This window comes from Penicillium digitatum, chromosome 4 (genome assembly GCF_016767815.1).
Source record: "Penicillium digitatum chromosome 4, complete sequence".
In the NCBI taxonomy this organism is placed as follows: Eukaryota; Fungi; Ascomycota; class Eurotiomycetes; order Eurotiales; family Aspergillaceae; genus Penicillium; species Penicillium digitatum.
In genome coordinates this window covers 2,139,114-2,159,226 of record NC_089387.1, presented here as the reverse complement: position 1 = coordinate 2,159,226, position 20,113 = coordinate 2,139,114, and the positions used below count along the sequence as shown (strand labels likewise).

Sequence of the window (20,113 nt, the reverse complement as noted above, 5' to 3'; positions counted from 1 at the left end):
AATCGTTGGAAGGATGCGGGGGCTCCAGTTAAACCAAATGGCATCACCAATGATTCGAACAGTCCTAATCTCGTACGGAAGGCAGTCAGGTATTCTTGTCCCTTCGCAATTCGCAGATTGTTGAAGGCGGAGATGATATCAATCTTCGTAAAGAACTTCATCCCTTTCAGGTTATTCAGGGTTTCCTTGGTCAGCGGCAACGGGTAACGGTCCTTAACAGTGATTGCGTTCAGTGCACGGTAATCCACGCAGAAGCGGAGACCTCCGCCGGGTTTCTTCACGAACAGAACAGGCGAGGCAGCGGGCGAGGAGCTGGGCCGAATGAACCCTTTCCTCAGGTTATCTTCGATCCAGTCTTTCAGGACCTCGAGCTCATTTCGGGACATGGGATAGAGGGGCCCAAAAGGTAAGGGTTTGTCCTCTTGTAAGACCATCTTGTGGTCGTATGATCGGTGGGGTGGCAAGCGCTCGGCTTCCTTGGGTGAGAACACTTCGGCGAAGTCTCTAAACTCTTCAGGCAGTGCAGACACGGGGTCAGGTTCAGTGTCGGTCTTGGGGTTCAGTGCAGTCTCGATGTCCGCGGTTGTAATTGCGAACATGCTGTATTTCTTTCTTGCATACGCAGCACACGCAGCTAGCGATACGGCTGCAATGTCTCGTTTCTCGAGACCAGTTGGTCGTGCAGGCAGGTTCCTCGGACGGGACTTTACAGGTAGCAGGCGGTTCTTCAGTGGTAGCAGGCGGTTCTTCAGCGGTAGCAGGCGGTTCTTCGGTGGTAGCGGTCTGCTCAGGACCGGGTCTACCAGAGTTCAGTTCGGGGGCTTTCGTGGCGGTTCAGACATTTTCAGACAGTCAACTCCTAGGGGTAGGAGCTACGTAGTGTCAGGGTGCGGGCTGGCAGGACGGTATGATAGGAGATGACTGGCAGGGACAGGTCGTAACAGATCAGATTCACATTGACAGGCAGGTACAGGCAGGGGCAGGCTAATATACAAGACGTAGCTCGAAGAGCTACAACAGGATCTAGAACTGAAGTTCAAGATAAACAGGTCGGAGATCACGTGCCGTGATCTTCCTCTAACTAAGCATCACGGTTCGCACCGTGACAATACTACCGTTATTCGCTATATAGCCCTTTACTACGGTATGTAGACTAAGGTATTAAGTCCCTATTAGGACTAGTAGACTTCCGCAAAGCTCGAAAAGCTCCAAAAGCTCCAAAAGCCCGAAACCCGACCCTTTTGAGGGTCGAGTCAGGTCGGGTTTCGGGCTTTTCGAGCTTTTCTGTCAGGGTGCGGGCTAGCAGGACGGTATGATAGGAGATGACTGGTAGGAACAGGTCATAGCAGATCAGATTCCACTTGACAGGTACAGACAGGGGCAGGCTATTATACAAGACGTAGCTCGAAGAGCTACAACAGGATCTAGAACTGAAGTTCAGATTAACAGGTCGGAGATCACGTGCCGTGATCTTCCTCTTACTAGGCCTCGCCCAAACCCGCCCGCGAAAACCCAGCCCATGGGCCGGGTTGGGTCTTAGTCAGCAAACCCGTGGGTGGGTTGTCATCCGGGAAACCCAACCCAAGACCCCAATGGGTACCCGCGATTACCCAAAAAAGCAAAAAAAGCTGACTGATCATTTTACACTAAGTTGTGCAGTAATTTTCGATTATCTAATTGTTTCGATGGCGTAACTGATAGCTTCTAGCTGAGAATATTTGGAAAGGAACATGAAGGGCTTGAAAAATTTAAATTGGCTAATTATAAAGACTAGTATACCTCGAAACCTCGCAGTCTGCTGAAGGGCATTGTTACCCGACCAGAAGATCTCTTCTGGCCGGGTAAGAGCTAATAGCTCCGATAGAGAGCAGTCTCTCTTGCAAGGCGCGTATCATGGCGTCGTTGTTGGTAGCGTTATCTGTAGTAACGCTAAAAATACGATCCAGAAGTTTTCGTTCCTCCAGTAACCGGTGCAAAAAATCACTAAGGTTGTTGCCTGTATGAGGACCGTGCAACGGCTCAAAGCCGAGGAGCATTTCCCTATAGTTCCAATCTTTGTCGATGAAATAAACCGTGATTGTCATGAATGCCTGCTGAAATGGACTGGTCCAACAATCTAAAAGCGAGGGAAACCTTGGCATCTTCAGGCAGATCTTGTAACTGTAACTCTTGCTGGCAATTGACTGCATCCCGGAGCCGTCTCCGCAGGGTCTTCGCTGACGGGAGTTCCAATTCTCCGGGACCAGAAGATAAAAGGTTGAGTAGCCTCTGAAACACCGGGTTCTCCACCGTCTGGAAAGGCAAACGAAGACACGTAATTGTCTTCAATATCTGCTCCTCGATTTGAAATTTCGTCACTCTGTGGATACTGGCTGAGTCTCTCGTGAAATGGTTCTGCAAAGAATCCGAAATCAATGACTGATTAAGTCCCTTTTTCTTCCCTTTACGACAAGTATTAGACTTTTTGTGTCTACTCATGGCGCTTGTCCCATTCCCTTTATACTGTGGATGATCAAGCACAGTGAGACAAGCCTGGCAGATGACTCGAGGGCGCCCAGAATCAATATCAGCCACTTGGTCAAAGTGTTTCCACACATCAGCGTGACGCGATCCGGTGGACCATTTGATCTGGGATTGGCCTTCTCCGTTCAGCTTTTGGCCGCACTCTATTTCCTTCCACCATTCAAGAAACTCCATCTCTAAATGCGACTCGTACGCAATCCATTTCTTTCTGTGCTGAGGTCCCACACGTCGGAGTGTCGCTGGAGGTCTTCGAGTAGTTATGTCGTATGTCTTGTGGGGTTCTGTGAAAGGCTGCGGTCCATCTTAGTATACACGTAGGTAGCGCCGCAACAATCAGAGGCTAGTGGAAGGGACCATTTTCTTACGGAGGATTGAATATCAGAATCCAAGAAGCCGTCAGATGACGGCTCAATGGAGAGCAGTGGACTGAAAGGCCGATGTATTGATCGCGATGATGAGGAAGAAGACGCCATACTGAAGTAAAGGGCCACTGATATTGGAAGAAGGGGGGTTTTTTTTCATCCTGGGTACTTGATTGTGGATTTTGTTCCAGTCGCGTCGTGCGTTTGGATCTATCTATTCCTGAGTCGCGTAAAACCCGCGGGTACCCAAAACCCAACCCGCCCAGAGATCTCCAGTTTCATCTATAGCTTCATTTGTAGACTGAATACCATCTCTCTCAGATGTCCTTGATGTAAGCTCGTCCACCGATGGTACCTTTTTCGACGTACATAGGCATGAGAATCTCTTGACTTAGATCGTAGTCCCAGTGCGCCTGCCTGAGCGATTCGACATGCTCGTCAGTGAAAAACAGCAGCAGACCCGATATTGGATGATGTGACTGATACTGATTTCTGCAGACCTGCACCTTGACAAGACCATTGAGTGAAGCTTTTGTCATATACCAAGTACTCGCTATTGAGCCTCGGCCGGGAGGAACTGCCGGGGGTTCAAGACGAATATCGATGGGAAGCAGGTCTGAGGCTCCGCCCCGACACGAGCGACTGCAGGTAACTCCAAATTCTGAAACGTAATTGGAAGCTGGGTCAAATCCATCATGGAAGACACCTGAGATAGGGCCATCGCTATCCTTGATCAGAGGAAGGTACTCATATTTATCGATAATTTGAGTTTTGCACTCTGGAACAACAAGCAGGTTTTGACTCAGGTCTGTGAACTGGATTAGACAAGCAAAGTTAGGGAGGAGACGACGTACCGAGGATTGTCGTTCCTGGAGTTGGAGCTTGTCGGCACAGCAAGCATGAAGAAGACCTGGCGATGTGAATGTCTTGTACACAAGCCATTAGTACCCAAGGCCTCTGTGAATCGGGGTGACTTTCTGCCTGAAGCGCTCGGCGGATGGCTCTCCCTTTCAACACAATGTTGAAGGCTGTTGTGGTATCTGCGGTCAAGGGTGTGGTAGGGGATTAGATAACTGTCCCTGATCGAAACGGGACATATCATAATGTTGGAAGGCATGTGACTTCCCCGGTTGCTCCCAGTACTTTAGTCTAGCTAGTGCCTGTAGGTAGTTTCTCCCTCTCTCTCCACGCATGACAGAGATTTCCAGTTATATCTACAACTTCATAGTAGATCATCTAGGTACCCTCTCTCAAGACCATTGTGTCAGAGCTCTCGCTCTGACATGCCCAGGACCAATATTTTATAGCAGCGCACATGGTTATCTGTGACAGTCAAAAATCGGTAGACGGTTAGTACGAGGTTTTAAGGACGAATTTTTGACTCTAAAACCGCTTTCTAATACGGTACAGTGCTACGGTAGTTTGTATATTCGACGGCGGATTTTGAAGTAGATACCCTTGTATCTAGGTCATTGTAGATCCCAGAGTGTTGCTTAGGGTAAAGCTCACCCTATATGCCCCCATTTCTAGAGATTCAACGCCAAAGGAGCGCATAGTAGGTATAAGAAGAAAAATTAAAATTGGGCTGGTTAGGGGGGTGATTTACTAGGCGCTAAAATGTGGGGTTTGTCGCAAGACTTGAAATACGGGATATAGGTTTCGACAGATGCTGTTGATGAAACATCAGTAGTGACAATTTTGACGTTTTGACTATTCCATGCTCATAGCTGCCCTAGAATCGATACGAATAGAAAAAAGGCAAAAATGTACTGTATGGGTATACAGTCAGTCTACCCAACCTGAATGTTATACACAGCCGGAAGGCAACCAAACTAACCCTGGGTAGCCAGCTCCCAAAAAATCACATACCCCAGAGTGTATGCTATGCAAATCGCTCCAATGACCATGAAAAAAAAGAAAACAAAACATAAGCCGTCCACTATAGTGAACAGTGCCTCACTCATCAGAATCACTATAATTCCAAAGTTTCTTCCGCTCAGCAACCCACCAAAGACCGACCTTCTCAGCCTTCTGAGCCCAATTAGAAGCGTCAGGCCCATGCTTGGAATAAATCTCCGCAGCAAGCGCAGGCATAGTCCAGGAGGCAACAGGATCAAGCTCATACGGGTCCTCACTCAAGTCCGTGAACCGGTACTCGAAGTCATTGTTCAATGGTAGGCTGAGACGCCAGGGCACAGCAGCAGAGCCAACACTAAGCATTGAGCCACCGGCATTAATGACACCCATGTTCCAGGCTTCGCGGCCATTGTGCGAGGTACGGTATGGCCGGATGAGGGACTGTCCCTCATACTCGTTCATCAGATCCAGGGCAATTTCGGTGTCGTCTGCATTGAGGGAGTTGGTGTTCACGAGGAGATCGAGGATTGTCGGGAGGATAGATACGGCGCTGCCGTTGACATTGAGGTGCATGCGGGGTAGTAAGGGGTGGTGGAATAGTAAGGGTACGCGGAAGTTGCTGATATGTGGGTTGTGGTAGGTTCCTGTGACGGGACAGTCTCCTCTAAATGCTTGGCCGCTGTTTTACGGGTTAGATGTCAAGTTTGTTGGGTAGTGAAATATTATACGTACTGGTCTCCAACAAAGACCGTCAAGGTCTCGTTGGCGATACCGGCTTCTCCCAACATGCCCATCAAGTCACCGAGCCATGTGTCGACGAAGCGGTTGGCGTTGAGGAAGTCGTCCATGGGTTCGCGTTGTGATTTGCGGACATTGCCGAAATATTTTTCTCGATTCCAGCCTTCGGGTGTACCCCAAGGGTGGTGAGTGGTGCTGGTGAAATGCGAAAGGAAGAGTCTCTTTTTCTGACGAAGTGTTTCGTCGATCAAGTCTTTGATATAGGGGCGGGCCTCGGTTTCAGCATAACTATACCAAGTTAGTACTGACACGCAATTAATAGCTGCCGGGTTCCTGTTTGACAACATACCCGAAATAGTTGATCTTTTGCATTTCCTCATGGAAATATTTGGCGTCCTTCACATTGATGTCTTCCGAGTACAATGTCTGGTTGAAACCGAGCAGATCCATAAGCAGAGCCTGTCCCTGGAACTGTCCAGTGACAGACTGCGCATAAATGGTTTGCCACTGCCGTTCTAGATAACTGTTGGTGGAATTCCCAGAGATAGAGGAGTTTGCAGAGGCAGAAGAGTTCTTGCGCTGGTTGAATAGATCCATGATATGCATCAGACAAGGCTGGTATGGAATAATGCCATTTTCATGCATAAAGTCCACTGGGAGCGGTGCAAGACCACAGTAGTTGACAAGACGGGATTTCGCAGAGAGAGTGCTACCGGACAATATCCCGTCGAAGCTGAGACCACCCAGTCCGGGATTCGTAGAATTAACCGAGGTGCCGAAGCCAGATTGCTCCCCTGTAAGCATCTCTGCTACGGGAGTAATCTGAGACAGCTTGTCATGTAGATCAGCTTCATCCTGCTCATCGTATAATTCATGTGATTTGCGGATTTGGTTGTATAAGCGAGAATCGTTTTTGAGGGGGAATAGGTCCTTTCTACCACTTTCCAAGAACACAAAGACGATATGATTGATCGGAATGGCATGGTCCTTCAGAGCCTCCTGCAGGGGAATAAGTGGTTCCAGGTCAAAGTTGCTTATCCTCATGGGATCCTGAACGGGATTATAGAAGTAGTGTCGCGGTTTTGCTTTCTTTCTATGGCTTTTAGACTTGGATACTTTTTTGCCTCTCTTCGGCACGCTTCGAACGGTCGAGTTAGAGGCTCCTAAGATGATTTCGGTCGTGTTCGAATCGGGGTTCACAATCCATCTCTCAAACGCAGCAGGTAGAGGGCCTTGCGCCCAGGCTGGCTTGTTATTTCCATAGGCAATGTTACCCGAGTCATTCAATGTCGGTGCCCACCCCCTATAGTACCCATTTGCAGGCTCACGATATCGCTCCGCCAGCAACTCAGGCAGTGGGAATGTTTCGATGGTCATCCGACGAGCTCGAGAGTGTTCGCCAAGCATGATGAAGGGTAGAGCTCCCGTCAAATGATTGTATGGGACTGGTGGGCGGATAAGCCAGAGTCCGATCGTGATACCAGTACACACAAGCGTCCAAAGGCGATATTTTTTCGACACTAGATTTCTCAGATCTGAAGGCCCCGGTAACACGGCGGAAGTCTTGGCATCTCCAATATTAGTGAGGGAGCATAGCCAGCGAGTCATGGCATTCCAGATCCCTGGAGCCATAAGCCAGGAAGCTACCGTGATCACTGTTGTAGCGGTAGCCATAGGGACCAGTCCGCTCATTATCAAGTTCATTCCCTGCCGACTGGTGCCGACGGACCTGGCTGCATCCCATCGAATTTCACTGCCGGTCTGTGAATAGAAGCTAAGTTGCGAAGACGTTGCTAACAAATCAATGGATCTGAGGGTAAAAGTCAATTTTGTTGCCCGTCGCGTTGAGGAAAAGGTGAACCAACGCGACAATCGCCGAGCCGACAACGGCGGCCACTGACCACCGACCGGAGGTTGAATATAAGAGAATCCATATTGTAACGAATAGAAAGATCTCCTCAATGAAGAAGGTTGGAAAATAGAGGGCCAAAAGGTATAGGGGAAGAGATCGATGTTGGTATATGTGAAGCAATTTGGAACAGAGACCGGACAGCACCAAAATAGATAAAATCAAGCGCTGCGGATGATGAAAACGAGTGACAATCATAATGGCCCAACTCGAAAAGTGGCCAACATTAGGAAATCTTTCGACACGGACTGTTTGCCAATCCGATTATCACGATATAAGGGGCAGAGGAGAAAAGAGATGAACGAGAAAAATCAGGAGAAAAAATTGACTACTCGCGTGCTCCACAGCAGCATACTATCGGAGTTGTGCCATGGGGGCGCTACCTCAATTGGAGGACTAGAATGTTGTGAAATCGTCGGATCGTGCGGGTGCACTAGCCAACACACTGTGGACCTGAGTCAGGGGTCACTGCTCAGCTCTGGAGATGGTGTTTTGATGTTTTTGGTGTATTTGGTGAAGTCTTTTTTATTTTAGATAGTGATCGCCGTGCCGGGGTAATAACATTTGTTCAGCCTTGAGAAGCCAGATCATCTTCAAACTGCACATTCAACATTACCCATGCCGAGTGGAACCGAGTGGGCCGGTGTCTGCGTATCCGGGAACGAGAACGAAGAGCCCCATACAGCCCTATGGACAAGTGTGGTTCAGGGGACCCCTATGCCGGAAACTTTTGGTAGTGAGAGCCAAGGCTGTATAAACATGACTCGATGGAACGAGAAGTGAATGTCTTGGCTGATTGTGTCGGGTATGTGCTCCTTGTGGGACCCGTCGGCGGTAAACGGGTAACCGAGTGCCCCCTAACATTTAACGGCATTTACGCATCACCATGTTGGAAGAAAATTACTAAAAAAAAGTTGAGCCCTAAACTTGTGGTTTTTATCCCCCCCTCCTCCCTCCCTTTTAGGAAATCGGATGTTAAGTCCATGGGGTATCACTAGCTATGTAGCTACTCTCTCATGATCACTCACCAGGCATTACTTTAGCATATCTCTCAAAGCAAGCACCGTCATCAGATCTTCATATCGAAGCTCACGTTCCTTGGACCAAGCCAGGAGACTAGCTGTTTTGATCACATTCTTGATCTGACGACCGTTCAATTGCAACTCGGCCACCTGGTCAAGTTACTCATCCGTGAAGGCCTCATTGTTCATTGAGTGGCTTAGGAACTGTGCCCAGCTCTGGCGCCTGGATTCTGCATCGAAATCCTTGTAGGTGAGGGAAAGGTGGATCCGAGACTCGAAGGCAGGATCGATATTCTGCGTACGGTTGGTGGTCAAGAAGAGAATACCCTGAAGAGAAAGATAGAAGATCAGTAACATGTCATTTTTTGCATGATTATTCCCATCTCTTCTGGCCTCGATGATCTTGCGATTGGAGCTTACCTCGTAGTATTCCAGCATGCTCAAGAAGATTGAGACAAGTTCGTTGCGAGCGAGATTGTTTGAATCACGGGCTTTCATGAAGACATCGGCCTCATCAAGCAACAGAACAGCACCCCACTTGGGAAGCTTAGGGCTTTAGGGCTTTGCCAAATGCTTTTCAATTTTGTTTCAAACCCTCTAGAGTCAACTCCAAGGTCACTCGCACTCATGACGTACAGAGGAACCCTCATGACCTCGGCGACGCTTTCCGCAGTAAGGGTCTTTCCGACCCCAGAGGGCCGCTAAGCTGCATAATGAACCCTTTGCCTTTGCCCCGAACGATATCATCGAATTCATCCACTTTCCTTGATTGAGCTTTTGCAACGGCCAAGATCACTTCCTTGAGTCCCTGCTGCTCCCGCAGTAGAACTAGGGACCCAACGGCCTGCTCATTCCACTCAATGTCTTTCAAATGGTTCACATGGAACGAACACCATCCCTTGTCATTCAGAGAATATCCATAAAGTATTGGGGTTGCAACCAGGCGCTGCAAATCGTCCAGTTCTCCATCAATCTCCCTGCAAATTTGAACTGACCTCGTCGATTCAGAAAGGTTGTATACCTCAGTGTCGATAATGACGCGACTCTTGACACGGTATTTGGTGTCCTTAAAATTGGTGTCCCGACTTTTGGAGTTCTTGCTGTTTGATACCCGTTCATAGGATCTGAAATGGTACTCTTTGTATGCTTCCCACTTCTTGCCCCGTTCAGTCGACACCTTCTGGATAGTATCCTTCTCTGGGTGGTACCCGAGTGGAAAGATAGGCAATGAGGGAATTGGTATAGTGCCCGGAAAGCTTGTATGGTGAACCCGGCGTAACTGTATCCGAACCTACTTCCGTTGAACTCAACGTATTCGACTTCGAAATAATCATTTTGCGATGGTTCATCTTCCGATGACACCTGCCTGAACAAATATGCACGCACTTCATCATCCAAGGAAAGGACTACGTCTTGCGGTTCCAAAATCGGCCAAGCCAACCCGTGGGTGTGATGACTCCCTTAGCAACTAGATCGGTTTTGCGGTCAATGACATCAACTGAGCTCCTCGTCCATGATTCGGAAGAATGTATCTACATGAGCCTTGGTTATTGAATCCTGCTCTTTTATCTCGCAGCTTGGTAATGGTTTCCCACCGATGAACAAAAGGCCGGAAAGGTGATTTGATCTCGAGGCGCTGCAAGGTCGGGATGACACCAGGATAATTCTTTAGCGCCTTTTTCAAAAATACCTTGAGACGCTCGCTTTGTACTACGATAGAATGAACCGACAAGCTACTGCGTCCATAATAGCACTTTTTTTTCCTCACGAGAAGTGCGTATTGCGCTGACTCTGCATCCTCGACGGGATCAGGTAAGTCGATGGGTACTTCTTTGCTCCATGCCCGCTCGTCAAATGAATCGGGATTTGTCTGATAGAGGGTGCGGAAATCACAGATGGTGCCCACAGGCTCATACTGGATATCCTTGGTCTCGGGTTCTGTAGTGCTATCACCGATGGCTTTGATTATTAGCGTGTTTAGGTGAATGATAGTCGAATATTAGAAGGGCCATAGACTCACCAACACCATCTGAGATCTCGATCGCCATGTTGAATGTCAAGAACTGGAAGAAGAAAAGGTAGACTTTGACCTAAGAGGGTGAAGGGAAACTTCAAATACTCAGAGAAGGAGCCAGGAATGGAAGGAGGGATTACCCTTATATTTTTGCCCTAAATGTATGAGCCCCCTCTTATATTACTATTACACCTTCTCAGAAATTGAATTTCGATTCCTCAATGCTATTACGGATCTTATTTTTTAAACTAACTTATGTTGTAGGCGTAATTAAATGGTGGAGGAATCATGTACCTTTTGGATGAAGTTGCTAGACAAGAACACTTTACAATTTGCTATTCACCAACACAAGGTGTGTATGCAATGTGCTTCGTATACAACACACACAAAGTAGAGCCCTACAACCATAAAAGTCCCTGATTGGACCTGAATACGATATAAAGATGTTTCACAGTAATTGGCCTTATTTACACGATCTACTGCCTTGGCCATTGCGGATCCCCTGATCCACACACATCATGCCATCCGGTACTCCATATTTATGGGCATTGCATAGCCTCGACATTTTCCCCAGGGCCAGAAAAAGGGATGATTTCTACATGGTTTATCTTTATCATCAATTCATCAAAAAACACAGTCGCTATCTAGAGATGTTCCATGTGACACTTGTACGGAGTTCTACATTTGCAATGAGTTGACCTTCGGCCGAAACCCCCCCCCCCCCCAACTCCGAAAAAACCCCGCCAACTTATTCCGTGTGGAAAGCCGTCAGACGAGCCCTGATAACCTCCTCCGAATCCTGGGTGTCTAATTCACTGAGCACGCCCGATCCAACATCATAGATCAAGCCATGAACCTCAAGTCCTCGCTCGCGGATGGCATTCAACACAACACTCTTCTGCTTGACAATGTTCAAGCCCTCGCGAACATTCAACTCAGCCAACTTCGACGCTGCCTCATCACTAGGCATTGACTGAAGTAGTTTGAGGTTGCGCTCGCGCAGCTGGCGAAGAGGGAATAGCCACGGGTCCAAGATACCCAGATTCTTATTGCCCATGGCAGCCGCGACACCACCGCAAGATGTGTGCCCGCACACCACGACGTGTTTGACGCGCAGGTATTGTACGGCGTATTCGATAACGGCGGAGGAGCTGAGGTCGCCTGGGTGGAGAACGTTGGCGATGTTGCGATGCACGAAGACGTCGCCGGGCTCGAGGCCCAAGAATGTGGTTTCTGGGCAGCGAGAGTCAGAGCACCCGATCCACAGAATCTGCGGCGTTTGGCCTGAGGCGAGGGTAGGGAAGAGGTCGGGCTGTTTGCGGGCTGTCTGTGCAGCCCACTCCTTGTTCAGGCGCAGGCCTGCTGCATATCGATCTGTGGGATCCGTGCCAGCGATCTCAGCCTGGCTCTTAGGCTTGAGATCTGCCTGCACGCCCGAGGGTGATGCTGCGCTGGTGCTTTGGTGACTGGCGCAGGAGAAGGAGGTGGAGGTTGAGAAGGGCTTGATGGGAGGCGATGACGAGAGAGCGGTCATGCTGCGCGTCACTCGAGACTGAGTTGTGAGCAGGGAACCAGGTGAGTACCTGAAATCCTTCATTGCACGCGCAATGAGACCGGTTCGCCCGGTGTATCTCGCAGCACCCATGGAGAGAAAAAGGGAAGAAGCTGGTCTGTGACAGGGATTGGTGAAGGGTGAGCTGACTGAGGGACACCGGAGGAATACAAAGATAACCAGGGCGACAATGATTCCTAACAACCGGTACGTCTCACAGAGCTCAGGCAGTTTTGATCGGGTGGAATGAGAGATAAGAAAGAGAGCGGGCAAAAATTGATGGGGAAGTTGAAGTGCCAAGAACGCGCATAAGTACCGCTCACACACTTGCTTTCAGGCATGATGGAATACTAATAAATGGAGCACGAAAGAGGAAATTTTTAAAGCGATCTAGTTTCCGCAGTGAAAGTAAACAAAGAGTGGAGAGGGATTACGGCGAATCCCGAGTAGCATGCAACCGGCGAATCGGGCTCTTTGGATAGAGTCGAACAACTCCAAACTGCCAGGGTTGTAGACACTACAAGCCACGTTTTAATGGTTCAATTGAATCTCTATTTGCAGGAACTTTTAAAAGATTGAAACTTTTGAGAATCAGGTTAAGTACATGGGCCTTTTGGTTATAAAATTCAAGATGTACCGCCGCGACCACCGACACTCAACAGAGTCTTCTTCTGTTCCTCACTAATCTGAGCAGCAGGTAGAGGGCGGGCTCCAGCGACGGTTGGTGCGGGAAGGAAACCGGTCTGAACCAGGTACGAGACGTACAAGCCGACTAATTCCTCGGTCACGCCAGCACCGGCTGATACGTCAACACCCGACCAGGTTGCATCGGCACGCAGAGCCGTTGCTGCATTGACATCATCCAATTCCGGAGCTTTGGTGTTAGAGGGAAGGTCTGAGGTAACAAAGTGATAAAGAGGCATACTAAAGAGGGTTAGCATGTATCCGCCAGAGGATTAAGAAAGTGTGGTACTTACAGGGCATGCTGAGACTCCTTGTCATTGTGCTCGCCATCGTTGACATACTGCTCAAGAGAAGTGGACCAAGGCACGTAGTCAACCTGGGGGACATTGTATCCATAGAGCTCTAGCGCACCGAGGAACTGGTTAAAGCGCAAACGAGGGTGTCCAGTAACGTGGGCGACGTTAACGCCTGTGGAAGGTGGGTGGAAAGCAGTGGCAATGACAATACGAGCCACATGATCGACAGGCACCATGTTCACGGTGTTGAAGATATTTGGGCGAAGGCCTATTTGGATGCAACCCTTCAGCATACGGACGAGGAAATCATCAGTGTTGGTAGTTCCCGTGACCGAATGACCAAGAACGTATCCGGAGCGAACAATGGTTCCTCTCAGGCCCCTGCGGCCGGCCTCTTTGACAAGGTATTCTGCAGCCCATTTGCTTTGCCCATAACCGGTTCCAAGGCCAACTCTGCTGCCCTCCATATCGTCGTCTTCGCTGATACCATTTCCACCAGCGGCGATGATACGTTCGGATTCTTGGACGAAGTGATCCTTATCTAAAGCACTGGTCGAACTGACGAAGGCAAAGTGCTTGGCTTTTCCGCTGGCGCACAGCTTGAGGGCATCGATGGTGCCCATAACATTAGCAGGTCTAAGAGTCGCATAGGGGTAGACCCAGTGGACAAGAGCTCCGTTGTGAATCACAGTATCGACGCGGTTGGTAAGGTCGTCCCACGCTGACTGGGAAAGACCAAACTGCGGGGTTCCAAGATCACCACGCAGGGCTTGCAGCTTCTGAGTCCATGCTTCATCCCAGAAACCATATGCACGGCAAGTGGAGCGAAGTCGCTCGATTGCCTGCTCCTCGGACTTTGCCCGAACGAGAGCCACCACCTTAGTGGAGGGAGAATTGCGGGTAAGTAGGTCTCGGAGGATATGTGCGCCTAGGAAACCAGTAGCTCCAGTAAGGAACACTGTAGGCTCACTGGTGAGCATAGCCTCGGTACGCCGAGGGAAGGTCTGGGGTAGTTCATCCACAAGCTTGACAGCATCCTTCGAATACTCGTCATCCGGCTTATTAGCAGCTTGCGCAGCTAAAGTCTTGTCATCGCTAGTTGCGAATGATTCCATGGCTAGCAGGCGGTCAATCTCGCTAGCAAATCCCTTGAGGGTCGGGCTGCGGAAGATAGCATTCATGCTGATGTCAATAACACGCCACTTGCGACGAAGCTCAAAGAACATTTGCTGTGCGAGAATACTATGACCGCCGAGATCAAAGAAAGAGTCATCCGGTCCAATCATGCGAGATGTCACATTGGGAATAAGCTTGGCCCAAACTTGGGCCAGAATCTGCTCAGTTTCAGAAAGGGCCTGCACTGCAGATGAACGGCGACGGGGTGCAGCGGCACTCAATTCTGCAGTGTCTGGGAACGGAAGTGCGGGCTTGTCAACCTTGCCGTTTGGGTTCAGAGGCATGCGCTTGAGGGGAATGATAACGGTCGGCACAGCGTATGTAGGAAGCTTGCTCCGGAGATGCTCACGAGCATCATCACGGAGAGGACGGAAGCGTCGCAACAAACCAACCATACCCTCAGATTCAGAGTCATCATCATTAAGGCCCTTGCTTTCCAGCCAAGAGGCCCACTTGTTCATATCGGGCACAAAGTAGCTGACCAACGTGGGTTCCTCGTCTTTATCTCTTCGCACCAAGGTCACGTTCTCACGAACCAGAGGATGCTGAGAAAGATGGGTGTCGATCTCTCCAAGCTCAATACGGAAACCACGGATTTTGACTTGGTCGTCGGCGCGACCAGAGCATTCAACATCTCCAGATGGCGTATAACGGCCTAGATCACCACTGCGATAAAGGCGATCACGGGGACCAACGTAGAATTCGCGCCAGGGTTCGTTCTTGGATTCGACTTGATCCTTTTCCGCCCAGACTTCAGGCTTAACAAACCAGTTGGTGAGGAACTTCTTCGCACTTAGTTCCGGGGAACCAAGGTAACCCTCTGCAAGACCTGCCGCACGAACGTAGATCTCGCCAAGCTCTCCAACAGCACAAAGACGGGTGGGGTCATAGCGGTTGACAACCAGCATCTGCACATCCAACATTCCGCGACCGGCCATAATCACATCCTTCATATTGTTCAAGTAGCCCTCGTTGCTGGCGTAGCTAGGGATTTCGAAGTAACTGACAGCGCGCTGAGTCTCAGTTGTTCCGTACATGTTCACAATGTTGACATTAGGGGCAAGTCCCTGTAGTGAGCGGCAGTCTCGCTTAATCAGAATATCACCCACGAAGAATGCGTGATGAAGAGCAGGGAATTGGGCAGAGGCACCTCCGACTAGAATTTGGCCCATAGCGGGCGTAAGGTGAGTGATAGTGGCACCGTACTTTTGCATCCATTCAGCAAGCTTTTCATTTTGGATGTCCTCCCTAGCAGGCACCAGCAGCTGAGCGCCCAAGAACAGTGGTGTGAAAATGTCTCTCTGAATAGGATCATGAGCGATTCCACTCAGCATAGTAAACTTCTCGTCTGGGGTGAGCTTGAAAGTTTCGGACATCCAAGGGAAATAATAGGCCAGGGAGAAGTGTCGGCCACGAACGCCCTTCGGCCGGCCTTCCGAGCCGGATGTGAAAGATAGAGTGGGAATAGAGTCAGGACCAACGATGACACCAGTAGACTTGGACTTCAGTGCAACATCGTGGGCGAACACATCCTGACCATTGATGGATCCACCGGCAAGAGTTCCATCATCAAGTAGGGCAAGGGCAGGAATTTCAGTGCGGAGCTCAAGATTCTCGTCGATAAAAGTGCGCACGATGTCCGCAAGTTCACCTGCATCTCTTGTAGCCTTGGCAATGTTCACCAATGCGCGGGGACGGGCGACATCGAGGTAAATGTTCTGACGTTCCGGAGGATAGGCAGGGTCTATGACAGAGAATGTCGCACCGGCTTTCAGAATTCCCATGACAGCAACCACCAGGTCCACGCCACGGTAGGCATAAACCATGACAACCTCTCCTCGCTGAATGCCAGACCGTACTAGGTGATGTCCGAGGATGTTGGAGGCCTCGTTGATTTGGCGGTAGGTGAACTCGCGGTGAGGGGAGCTGTTCGACTGAGTTTCAACCACACACAACTTGTCTGGATGGCTTTCCGCATTGGCGGCAAAAATGTCGTGGATAGCACCACGGAAGTTAGACCAGTTCAAATTTGATGTTGGGTCGGGCAAGAGTGCGCGCTGATCTTCGGTCATAAAATCGATACGGCCAATAGCCTCATCTGGATTGGCAGCAGCATTACTAGCAATACTGGCTAGCTGTTTTAAAACGAAAGCAATACGAGCACTCGAGAAGAGACGTTGGTTGTAGTATGCGCCCAATTCGACCTCGGCTGAGCCGGGTGCAACATTAACCACCAAGTCAGTAGTGTCGAAGGTGTTTGCAGGGTAATCTTGTGAGGCAGCAGGGGCATCATATGCAGCAAATCGGAAGAGGACTGGGGTACGCTCGGACTTGGACTTCTCTTGGATGTACGAGCGAAGGCTGCCCAAAGGCACAATTTGGGAAGAGCCCTCCTTGTATGCCTGCAAGTCTTTTTTTAGCAGTAGACCATATGGCAAGAAGCATACATACGTACCTTATCGACTTTAGTATAGAGCTGGGCAAAAGTCTCCGAGGTATCAATGGGGACCCGGATGACGAATGCACGACCATCTTCATTGGAGTTTGTGCCCACAGCGATGTCCTCATCACCGGTCAATCGCGCTACCAGAACGATAAAAGCAGTCAGGAAGGCTGTAAATCCGGATGATGAGCCCGAGAGCCTCTCCTTGGGGAGTTGAAGAGATTCAAAAGCTTCAATGACTCTCTTGCTATCGGTCTTTTGTGTATCGGGATAGTCGCGAGTCAATGGAGAGACAGTCAGGTTGCTCAACCTTTGTGCCCAGATCTCCAGGCGGTCCTGCAAAGAGGCCGTTCCCACAGCCATTATTGCAATATGTTCAAAGTAGATGGAGAATGAAAGACACGATGACTCAATATTAAAATTCCCCTCAAGTCCGATCTCGCCGCTATTTCTGCCAATGAGAATTGAGGCGCTGATCAGCTGCTTTCCCCACAGAGCACTCACCGCCTTGTGTATAGTGGGGTGGCGTCGGAGTTGAGGTTTCTCCAGCCCAGAGTAGCACAGATGAGCGGCGAGTTCGTATATCGTTGAGAGTACAAAGCACATTTGTACAAGGAGCTTTAAGTTATCTCCTTCATCTGACCTCACCACTGAATGACTTGGAACTTTGAGACTATACTTGCCCAATCTAGCTATTTCTGGGCGCTGAGTGTAGAAATTAATTCAACCATCACAGAAGTCTGATAATGGTGAAGAGAGCATTTAGATGGAAGATCAAGATATAAATGTACAAGATCAGATTTGCTAGTATTTTCCAGAGATCAATTGGTTTTTGAATAGCTTGGTGGAACATCATATATAGTCAAATATATCATCTTATACAAAACCTTCACACAGCATCATCAAGTCCATTAGTGGGTATATGCGGAGACAAGGGTGTTCATGACACACTGTTAGTTGCTCGTAAATGAGTGCAACATTTGTTTAGGGATTGAAAGTTTCAACTATCATGTCTATTCAAAGATGAACATCACAATACGTAGTTGGACATATACCCAGTCGTTAACCAAGAGGCCTTGACCATGCTCCAGAGCTCCTATGAGGTTCACGGACCACTCTTCCGATGAGGTCATTTGAGGATTCCAAGGGATCGGCTTAGTCATAGTGTGACATTCAATCTTAGGCAAGGAACCAGCCCGTCCTAGCCAGAAACATTGCCATTAAATGTTCTATTTTGCATTTGGTTCATCTTTTAAAGTGAGGGTGAAATCAATCCACTCCATAAGATTCGGATGATCATGTGCTGAGCTGCTTTCATACCATCGTCAATTTTTTTTGCCAAGACTGTGTTGGCTAAATCCGGTCTCGTTCGAGGTGGAGTTTCAGGAGAAGCGTCGCGGTTTGAAGCTACACGTGTTTTCTCAACTTTTGACGGGCCTTTATACAGGTCCTCTGGTTTGAATGTTGGAAAGATGATTCCTCACAGGAGTACAGCCCTCCTGTCTGTAATTGTTTTCGTCGCGCTTTTGCTTTTCATTTTCTCGTCCTCTCCGGTGCCTGATACCGGCGAGCATTCTGCAACAGGTCCGGCCAAGTTCGTGTCTACATCAAAACTACCTTCTTTAAGCAAATTTCACCTGCCATCGTTCCGCCCTCCCTCCCACGAGCAGCCTGAGGAACAGAACAACAGCACACACGGCGAATCGAAATGGTACAGCACCCTCGAATGGTTGAACCCATTTTCCTCTGCTATCACCTTGGACGAGAATCGATCTGTCCTCCCTCCCCTTCGCGAACGTCGACCGATTTACACGTACTACGATGCGAAGTATAATCCCAACAAAGCCAATGGCAAGGATCTCAAGGACTTGCAGAACGCCGATGCGGAATTGCTTCTCGCGTGGCGTCGGGCATGGTTTGCGCAAGGATTCAAGCCTGTAGTATTGACTCCGGGCGATGCGATGAAAAACCCCAATTATGAAATTGTTCAGAAGTGGAAACTCGCACCCAAAGCACAAAACGAGGTGTTTGCCTGGCTTGCGTGGGGGCACATGGGAACCGGCTTGCTGGCGGACTTCCACTGTTTCCCCATGGCGCGGTATGATGATCCAATGCTCTCTTATCTTCGCCGGGGGAGTATCCCGGAGTCAATTACCCGATTTGAGAACCTCAAGAATGGCCTCTACTCAGCGGACAAGTCGCGGATCGACACGGCCATTCAGAGCGCAGTCCTGAAGTTCGATGACAAAACCCAGTCCTTTTTTGATTTAATTGCACCGGAACTATTCAAAGTTGAGCCGCCGAGCGCTTTGGCGTTTTATCAATCCTCGTTCATTACCTCTCACTACTCTGTCGTGCATGAAAAGATGACCCAGAGCCCTGCGAGCGGTCAGCTGGCTCTTGTCCAATTGATCAACTCCCACCTCCATAATCACTTCCATAGTTCCTTCCCTGCTGGACTGGCTGTGCTAAAACCGTTCCCTCAGCACACCACTGCGCTGGTGGAACCTGCCCTTCGGCTTGCAAAGGCCCTGATTCAGTGCCCCGAGTCGCCCATTCCCGACTCTTGTCCACCCAATGAGCCGGAATGCCATCCATGCGGGTCTGGGACGGACAAGCAACCCATGCGTATCAGCCAGCCTTCGACCTATAAAAACACCACTTTCTTGTTCACCATCGGCACCCTTCCTCACCCTTACACTCTTATCAGCTTGCAGAAGAACTCCGAGGAGATTACTACACCGCTAGTTCGCCGGGAGACCGAGCGCGACGCATGGTTGTCTGAGGTAACCAAGGAACACCTTCGACCCGAACTGGGTTCTTCATACCGGGGAGTGATCTTCAAGCAGGTTGTCGCAGGCGAAGATGCTGTCGGAACTTCTTTGTGGATGACAGTGGAATCTCTCCCTGCCCAAGCAGGCCAGAGTCTCCCCTCAGAACTCTTGGATGAGTTTGAATGGCAGTTTGGTTTCAAGATCCCTCGTGGGGGTAAGATTGATCCCGCAACCGAGAACGACAAAGACTCCGCCAAGAGCGCGCAGGATCACACGCCAAGCGAGCAAGGTATCGGCAAAGAGTACGAACTGATCCAAAAGGCTCGCGAGGTAATTAAGAATAAAGAAACGAACCGCATCAACATCAAGGATGTTGTTGAGGCTTGGAACCTTGCAGACACAGAGGTTTGGCGTTTTGTCAAGGCCTATCGGTAAGTCGTTGCCTTGTACCTTATGTCTCATAGAATCTCTGTTAATTCCATTATCATACAGGGCCCGAAGCGTCGTTGAACGCCAGAAGTGGGAAGATGAAGAGAAGTATTTTGCTGGCTCAAGGCTGTGAGCGTGCATTTGCGGGTTACCATCTACGCACCATTTCTTTCTAATCTTAATTGTAGCTTCTTTTTTGGTTTGGCGTATTTCAAATATAGAAATCTTATCCACTGCGCAGAAGTTCCAGACTTCTTAAAAATTCCAATGTCGATGGATAGTTGGTAATCCCAGCAAAACAACTGGCCCCCAGAGATGCCAAGGCGGAATCCGA

At 49.3% G+C, this 20,113-nt stretch overlaps 6 protein-coding genes across 6 annotated transcripts; 1 reads left to right on the top strand and 5 right to left on the bottom strand.

Annotated features, from left to right (window-relative positions):
- Nucleotides 1-3,202: 3,202 nt before the first annotated feature.
- On the bottom strand, nt 3,203-3,827 carry Pdw03_0718 (putative endo-xylogalacturonan hydrolase A domain protein; the record flags this gene model as incomplete). Its single annotated transcript, XM_066099701.1, has 2 exons — nt 3,203-3,693; nt 3,740-3,827. The coding sequence occupies 2 exons, from the start codon at nt 3,825-3,827 to the stop codon at nt 3,203-3,205; spliced, it is 579 nt and encodes a 192-aa protein (XP_065957428.1).
- Nucleotides 3,828-4,841: 1,014 nt separating this feature from the next.
- On the bottom strand, nt 4,842-7,587 carry Pdw03_0717 (Alkaline-phosphatase-like, core domain; the record flags this gene model as incomplete). Its single annotated transcript, XM_014680493.2, has 4 exons — nt 4,842-5,421; nt 5,475-5,768; nt 5,830-7,290; nt 7,346-7,587. The coding sequence occupies 4 exons, from the start codon at nt 7,585-7,587 to the stop codon at nt 4,842-4,844; spliced, it is 2,577 nt and encodes an 858-aa protein (XP_014535979.2).
- Nucleotides 7,588-8,570: 983 nt separating this feature from the next.
- Pdw03_0716 (AAA family ATPase, putative) lies at nt 8,571-10,459 on the bottom strand (the record flags this gene model as incomplete). Its single annotated transcript, XM_066099700.1, has 6 exons — nt 8,571-8,738; nt 8,832-8,964; nt 9,101-9,608; nt 9,707-9,777; nt 10,007-10,370; nt 10,432-10,459. The coding sequence occupies 6 exons, from the start codon at nt 10,457-10,459 to the stop codon at nt 8,571-8,573; spliced, it is 1,272 nt and encodes a 423-aa protein (XP_065957427.1).
- A 714-nt stretch (nt 10,460-11,173) lies between these two features.
- Pdw03_0715 (Carbonic anhydrase) lies at nt 11,174-12,070 on the bottom strand (the record flags this gene model as incomplete). The annotated part of the gene is made up of 1 exon (XM_014680491.1): nt 11,174-12,070. One exon carries the CDS (start codon nt 12,068-12,070, stop codon nt 11,174-11,176), a length of 897 nt encoding a protein of 298 aa, XP_014535977.1.
- Nucleotides 12,071-12,603: 533 nt separating this feature from the next.
- Pdw03_0714 (L-aminoadipate-semialdehyde dehydrogenase) lies at nt 12,604-16,939 on the bottom strand (the record flags this gene model as incomplete). Its single annotated transcript, XM_014680490.1, has 3 exons — nt 12,604-12,901; nt 12,955-16,535; nt 16,589-16,939. The coding sequence occupies 3 exons, from the start codon at nt 16,937-16,939 to the stop codon at nt 12,604-12,606; spliced, it is 4,230 nt and encodes a 1,409-aa protein (XP_014535976.1).
- A 1,109-nt stretch (nt 16,940-18,048) lies between these two features.
- On the top strand, nt 18,049-19,912 carry Pdw03_0713 (Xanthine dehydrogenase; the record flags this gene model as incomplete). Its single annotated transcript, XM_014680489.2, has 2 exons — nt 18,049-19,781; nt 19,843-19,912. The coding sequence occupies 2 exons, from the start codon at nt 18,049-18,051 to the stop codon at nt 19,910-19,912; spliced, it is 1,803 nt and encodes a 600-aa protein (XP_014535975.2).
- Between the last annotated feature and the right edge of the window lie 201 nt (nt 19,913-20,113).